The 6,306-nt window shown below is 49.2% G+C and overlaps 3 protein-coding genes across 4 annotated transcripts in view; 1 reads left to right on the top strand and 2 right to left on the bottom strand.

The window, feature by feature from the left end:
- The window catches only part of LOC113489070 (histone-lysine N-methyltransferase EZH1-like), a 67,807-nt gene extending 67,716 nt beyond the window's left edge, over positions 1-91 (bottom strand). The window contains exon 1 of the mRNA XM_026864583.1: positions 60-91. Within this exon, the coding sequence (XP_026720384.1) occupies positions 60-91 (32 nt within the window). The remainder of the gene's footprint in view (positions 1-59) is intronic.
- On the top strand, positions 7-3,326 carry CNTD1 (cyclin N-terminal domain containing 1). Of its 2 annotated transcripts, none has more exons than XM_026864812.1 (7): positions 7-261; positions 357-432; positions 669-843; positions 1,337-1,499; positions 1,981-2,125; positions 2,505-2,601; positions 3,082-3,326. In XM_026864812.1, the coding sequence occupies exons 1-7, from the start codon at positions 90-92 to the stop codon at positions 3,241-3,243; spliced, it is 990 nt and encodes a 329-aa protein (XP_026720613.1). In that variant the 5' UTR covers positions 7-89; the 3' UTR covers positions 3,244-3,326. The 2 variants fall into 2 exon arrangements, with proteins under 2 accessions (XP_026720613.1, XP_026720614.1); XM_026864813.1 differs by having other exon boundaries at positions 3,149-3,207.
- A 116-nt stretch (positions 3,327-3,442) lies between these two features.
- The window catches only part of BECN1 (beclin 1), a 3,045-nt gene continuing 181 nt past the window's right edge, over positions 3,443-6,306 (bottom strand). The window contains exons 2-7 of the mRNA XM_026864582.1: positions 6,038-6,304; positions 5,695-5,841; positions 5,061-5,210; positions 4,919-4,979; positions 4,341-4,483; positions 3,443-4,036 (exon numbers count right to left, since the gene is read on the bottom strand). Coding sequence (XP_026720383.1) covers positions 3,868-4,036; positions 4,341-4,483; positions 4,919-4,979; positions 5,061-5,210; positions 5,695-5,841; positions 6,038-6,304 — 937 coding nt within the window. The 3' untranslated portion in view covers positions 3,443-3,867. The remainder of the gene's footprint in view (positions 4,037-4,340; positions 4,484-4,918; positions 4,980-5,060; positions 5,211-5,694; positions 5,842-6,037; positions 6,305-6,306) is intronic.

Raw genomic sequence — 6,306 nt, 5'->3', positions numbered from 1 at the left:
GCGCTCGCACGGCCCCGGCGGGGGCTCTTGGAGCCCCTGGAGCTCGGCTGCCGCGGTGCCGTCTTGAGGCGGCTGGGCCGAGCTGCTCCATGGGGTCCCAGGCGCAGGCGGCATCCCGGTGCCGTGAGCCAGGCCCCGTCTTCGGCGGGGTCGCGTCTGGGGTCATCGAGGATACGCTGATCCATCTGGCCACGGAAAACGAGCAGTACCTGAGCGAGCTGCCGGCTCAGGCCGGGTGCTTCAAAGAGACGCAGATAGTGGGTGAGATGGTTTTTCCCAGCTACAGCTCGCTCCCGAGACAGTTCACGGCTGAGTAATTAGCTTCAGTTGACTGAAGTGTTTGCTCTTTTTTGCAGAATTTATATTCCTTTTGTCTGAAAAGTGGCACTTGGATCACTTGGTGAGGTACCAAGCAGTGGAGTTACTTGAAAGGTAACAAATACCCCGAACCCTTAATGCCTTTCATGTTTCCCTCATGCGGTTGCGCCGTGCCTGCTCTGTACCACTCACTCAAACCACGTACGACGGCTTTTTGCATGTCTAGAGCTTTGTGTCTTTACTAATTTAATTCAAATTAACAGCTATCCATATGTTCTGAGTACATGCAGAATTGCTTTTCTTCTCTTTTCTTACCAGAACTGTTTTCTGAGCAATTGTGGGTTTTGTAGGTTTATGATCAAGCAAGTAGAACAGATCTGTAAGTCCTCCAGAGAGAACGTCACAAGTCATGAACGAGGAGAAGGGAGCAGCTGGAGCTCTCTGAGCAATCAGATATGTGACACGTTTGTCCTGCGTCTTGTGTCGTGCATTCAGCTTGCAAGCAAAGTTTCCTTACACTATAACGTAAGCCAGCTAATCTGTTCTTATAACATTTTTTAGCAGTGTGGTAAATGATGTAATATATTAATCTCTCTTAAAAGATAGATTTTTCTCTTTGAAAGACAGTGGTAGTGAAATGCAAAGGATATTGAAATAGAGACCTAAATCTCTGCTTAGGGGAGATTAATTGTCACTTGTCAAGTAACAATTTGTCAGGAGATGATCCCGGTACTGGGAGAAAAAGTACAGGCAGTGGGAGAACTTATGCAGCGGTTGTTGAAGTTGCATGGCTGTGGAGGGCTCACACCTCTCTGGGGAAGGTTTGCAGAGCGGAGGAAACCTGCGGGAAGGGTCTGGGCTGGATTCCTCATCCAGCTGAAAAAGACGCGCGAGACGGGGGTTAGCGGGCAACGTCGCTTGTCATTAAATTCCACGGGAGGAGAAAAGCAGAAAGTACTTTGTTCTTAGCAAGTGCCTTATTGCCTAGAAGATAATTGGTCTTTTTTTTTCCCTTCAGATAGTTAACAGTGACGCAGCTTTAAAATTCCTGCAGTCCTTAAAATACTCGTACACTAAACAGGAATTGCTGGAGTCGGAGCTTGTCGTTTTAAAAGCTCTGCACTTCCAGATCAACGTATCAACCCCTTTGGCTTATGTGGAATTGCTTCTAGAGGTTTTAGGTGAGAGTTTTAATAGGAGAGAGTGGGAAAGAATCTTTTTAAAAGCGTAATAGAGCTACTACTGATCTGAAACTAAACGTCTCATGCGAGGAGTTTTTACACGCTGTGAAGGCACGTGAACCTTTTCAGATTGTCCAGGGCTTTATTTTTCAGCTGAGAGCCCTGTTCTTAGTAGAATCTGATGAATGTTTTTGGACAGCCCCTCGTGACTCGTTCACTAAAAGATTAAATGTTTCAAACCCCAAAAACCTACCGTAAGGCCACATTTTCTACAATGACTTAACCATTTTTTTTTGCCCGGGTCTGACAACCTGAATTTCAGAATGAGTGAAATCACACTGAAAGCGCCTGTGGCGTTCAGAAACAAAGGGCTGTTGTCACCAGAAGTCTCCATCCCTCACTTCCAGTAACTAACACTTCTTTCTAATCCAGCTTGATGACTCAAAAGTGTGTGGCTGATTTCCTGTGATCTCTGTGCTAGGACATAACGGCTGCTTGCTTCCTGCAAAACCGCTGTATCAGATGTGTATACAGCTACTAGACTTCTCCTATCTTACACGAGATGCCATCTACAACACTTTGCTGAAGATTGCCATCGAAAATTCGACACCGAGCAAACTGCAGGTGTAAGTAGCTCGTGTGACTATTACTTAAAGTAACTATTTGAAACTAAAGCCCTAAGAAATAGTAACGTAATTCCCATTGTGCCGTTTTTTGAGCATGTTTTAAAACAAGATTTTAATTTGGGGGGCTTTCAGCATTGTTTATTGATCTTAACAACCAGTTTAAAGCAACGTGCTTCACCACGTTCACTTTAGGGGTGAGACAGGAAAGTGTTTAACTTAATTGTAAAAATCCAGCTTTAGCACTGTCGACCGAAGTTCCCAGCATCAGGCTTTATTTGGGGTAATGTGTCCGTGGGCTGTGCAGTGGTTACAGAAGTTGGGTGTTTTTGTGCTGTAAAGCCACATCGTGTTACACCAGAAAACACTTTCACTTGTGCAGAGCAAAGTTTTTGACAGTGAAGGAAGATTTCATGCTCTTGGCTGTTGGAATCATCAGCACAAGCGTGTTCATACTAAACCCTGGGCCCTGGAAGCAGGTACAGTCGCCTCTAAATGCATTAGCTCTATGTAAAGAAATGTGAGTTGTTTACACGTCTGAGCAGAGCGAGACGGGGAAACTACTGGGAGCAGCATGAGGGAGGCAACGACTTCCCGGTTCTTCGTCAGGAAGCGCCGGAGGCACAGGGGAGGGCGGCTGGGGGCTGCGCTGGTGCTGCAGCCCCCTGACAGCCAGAGCTGCCCCCAGACGCAGTCCCACGGGACAGCTTTGTGCCCAAACTGCCCCCGAGTGCTGCAGCGAACGGCCTGTTTCAGACAGCGGCCTTACTGTGTTAGTAGGAGCAATTAGACTGGACGATCAAAAGCAAGCAAGCAAAAACCCAACCGAATAAATAAACCAGACTGAGACGTGCACCCTCAGGGCACTGTTACTGCCCTTAGATTTGGAGGATTAAGTATGTCTGTGAACTGCTGTCTCTTAGGCACTGTAAGCAGGTACCTTTTTTTTTTTTTTAAAGGTTGTGGCGCATTTAAACTCCATCACTGGCATTACTTCACAAAGCATCTTAGAATTTTCTTACGCAGTACTGAAACACATCACTGGCAGCACCACTCCACAGCAGCGCCCTAGGAACTGTGGGACAAAAGCTCCAGGGAACAGAATTACGGCCTTTAACTAGATCTTCGATGGCCGGTCCCTGGCGTCAGCAGCCCACGCTGTGAGAGCAAAGGGGCTGCTGCTGGCCTGGGGGCTGCGGCCCACTGGGGGCTGTCGCCCGCTCCCTGCCCCCGGCCAGCGGCTGCAGGACTCTTGCACACTCATCGCTACTTTAAACACTGTCAAACCTCCTTTGGTGGCACAAAGAAGTGCTGATGGGTCTTAGAAAACATTTTATTTCAATCTGTAGTTAACTCCTTAATGACCAAGCAGAGCTTCCGTGAGTTCCTCCATGTTCTTCCCTGTAACATTTTGCTTTTCTAGCCTTGTTAAGCTGTAACAGAGCAGTGTCAAACTCACGGGTGTTTTGAAGTTCAGCAGTAATTTAGACACGTGTCTAAAGCCCCAAAAATACAAGTTTAGGATCTATTTGATAGCTGATTTTTTAAATTCTGTTCAGCTCAGTAATAGAACTTTACATATTGCTTTTCTACATACTACTTGTAATAACGGTATTTTAAATAAAGTGTCTTGTGGATTTTTGGTATTGTAAACAGTTCATACTGGTTAATATTAAGAGACATCTTATTTGACTTTCTCCACCAAAACGCAAACACTACAGCTGCCAGGACGAGTTCTTACACGGCTACTTGTTATAGAACTGGGAGGAGACCCAGGCCAGGCCCCACTTCAGGTTAGTTAACATAAATTTCAGTGCTTTTGTCCATTGCTCCTCAGAGTTAAATTGTGTTTTAATGGAGTAAGAGCCACCGCTGCCGCCTGTATCTTCAATCTTCCCTTTCTCCACGTCCATCCTGTGTCACACACAAAGTTTTATTAGTGTTATTACTGCTGCAAGCATTTAATCTCAACGATGTCATTTGAAGTTCAAGTCTGACATTCCTGTTATTCTACGTAAGAATACTTTCTTTTTAAAGGAGATGGAGTCTTCATCTGAGGAAGTTAGCTTTAAATTTCAGTTAAGCAAAGAGCAAAGGTGGTGATGGCACACATGACCGAGCAGAGGGGGAGGCTGCGGAGCGGCAGGACGAGGCAGCTGCAGAGCTGTGCCCGTGCAGAGCCCCCCTGAGCCACGTGGGCAGCCGCAGCCACACTCACCTGTAAGGCAAACAAAACCGAGTTTCGCCTTTTTCCACTTCCTCTTTAAACTGCTGCACGCAGTCCAGGAAAGCCACCATTGCGTGGTCAAACTTATTGTCCCAGAAGAACCGGAGGCCTCCAGAGCAGTACAGGGGGAGCTCCTGGAAGAGACACTGCCGTCAGCACCCCGAGCACTCTGCTGTACGTGTGGTCACTACAGCTCCTTAGTCTTGTGCCAGGCTTAAATTAGTCACAGAATGCTCAGAAATGGTTTGTGGCACATCATGAGCGTGACTGGGTTTGTGGCAAGTGCTGACCGGGTGCAGGCTCGGGTTGCTGACCCCCAGCACCCAGCCCGAATGGGGCCGCCTTCCCCCGGCCAGCGGCAGGGACAATCCTGCTGGGCAGAGGAGAGGCCCGGTGCGGGACAGGGGGCGAGAGGTGACTGTGCTGGAGGTGGGGGCAGCCGGCGCTCCTGGCTGGAGCGGGGGGGCTCTCCTGCACCACACGCTGAGTTTGTCTCCGCGGCCCCCTGCGTGACCAGGGCTCTGTGACACTCACAGCCAACATCCTGGGACTTGTGCAGGGTCTCTTACCTTCGATTTGTCTGTGAGGGACTCTAAGTACGAGTGGTTGCCGTAGGGTACGAGACGGTATCTGAAAGGAGAGAGGAGTCACAGGCAGATGTGTCCAACTGCCTTTGGTTCAGGAATGAAGGATGTACTGTACTGCAAATACCTTTGGAACTTCAGGCCCATTTTGTTGGCAAGGGCATGTAGCAAGAGCACAGTCTGCCCCCAGGCAGCGTTGATCTCGTTCCATTCTACAGGGACGCTGGGGAGGCGGCCAAGTCTGAAGTTATTTATTGTGCCAAACTGGCCGCTGTGCCTGTGATAAGAGGAATTATAAATAAGCGCAAGAGGACAGGAACAGCTCCTGGCACGCCAACCAAACAAGGGTTACAGAACACAGGCTGCTAAGCCAGCCAGAGCAGGGTGGGGGGCTCTGATTAGAGAGCATATGGACGTACAAGCCCTTGTCCTCCTTTTATGAGAGTTCATAAACCCCAGCCAATCCCCCAAGCTACCTGCTCTGTAGAGCCCGACACGGCGCGTTACCGCTGGGTAGCGCAGTCGGTCCCAGTTCGTGCCGGGGTGGGTGAAGGAGCCGTTTCAGAGTTCACTCTGACCCCTGCGCAGGGTCACAAACCTCCCTCGGCAGACGGACACCACTGGGAGCCGTGACCAGGTGCTTTGCTATGGGGTAACTCCAACCTGACCGACTGCCCCCTCCCTGGCCCAGGCATGGTGACTTCGGCAGCCTCGCGCTGCAGGTTCGGAGCAAATCAACACGCGGCTCCAGTGTCCGTTACCAGATGTGAAAGGTCGCGTTGAACACGTTGGTTTTCTTTAATTTATCCAGTTGCATCTGGGCATAACGCATCTGGTTGTCCACGCTTTTCAGCTCGTCATCTAGCTCCAGCTGCTGCCTCTTGAATTCACAGTATTCCTTTTGATACCTTTTAACAAAAGCAAAACAAGAAACACTAAGTGCAGGCTTTTACAGAAAGCGACTGCTCGCGCAGCATACTTGGTTCTTTTGGTCTAGGAACAAGCCACTTGCATTTGGGTGTTATTTAACGGTTTCTCCACATTATAATCTAATTTATCTGTACCTAAAATCCCTGCCATAAACTGCAGTTGTCGTTCACTCACTGAGCTTCTTCCTGCTCCAGCCGCTCTGCCTCTGCCCTGACTCTCTCGAAGTCTTCGGCCACGATCTTGCGGTTCTTCTCAACGTCCTCCAGCTCCTGGATCAGCTGCTCTTCTTCCAGCGCAAGTTCCTTCAGTTCCATCTGCAGTTTCTCCTTGTCATCCTCGTTCATTTGCTCCAGTATCTCCAGACATCTCCTGGAGGAGAGCAGCAGGATCACCGACGGGACTCTGCTCCCCCCCCCCCCCCACACCTCTCGCCCCCCCGCGCT

Source organism: Athene cunicularia (genome assembly GCF_003259725.1).
Source record: "Athene cunicularia isolate RWA chromosome 27 unlocalized genomic scaffold, athCun1 chr27_part1, whole genome shotgun sequence".
NCBI lineage: Eukaryota > Metazoa > Chordata > Aves > Strigiformes > Strigidae > Athene > Athene cunicularia.
Note: the sequence above shows the minus strand (reverse complement) of the source record. Positions and strands in the feature narration are given on the sequence as shown.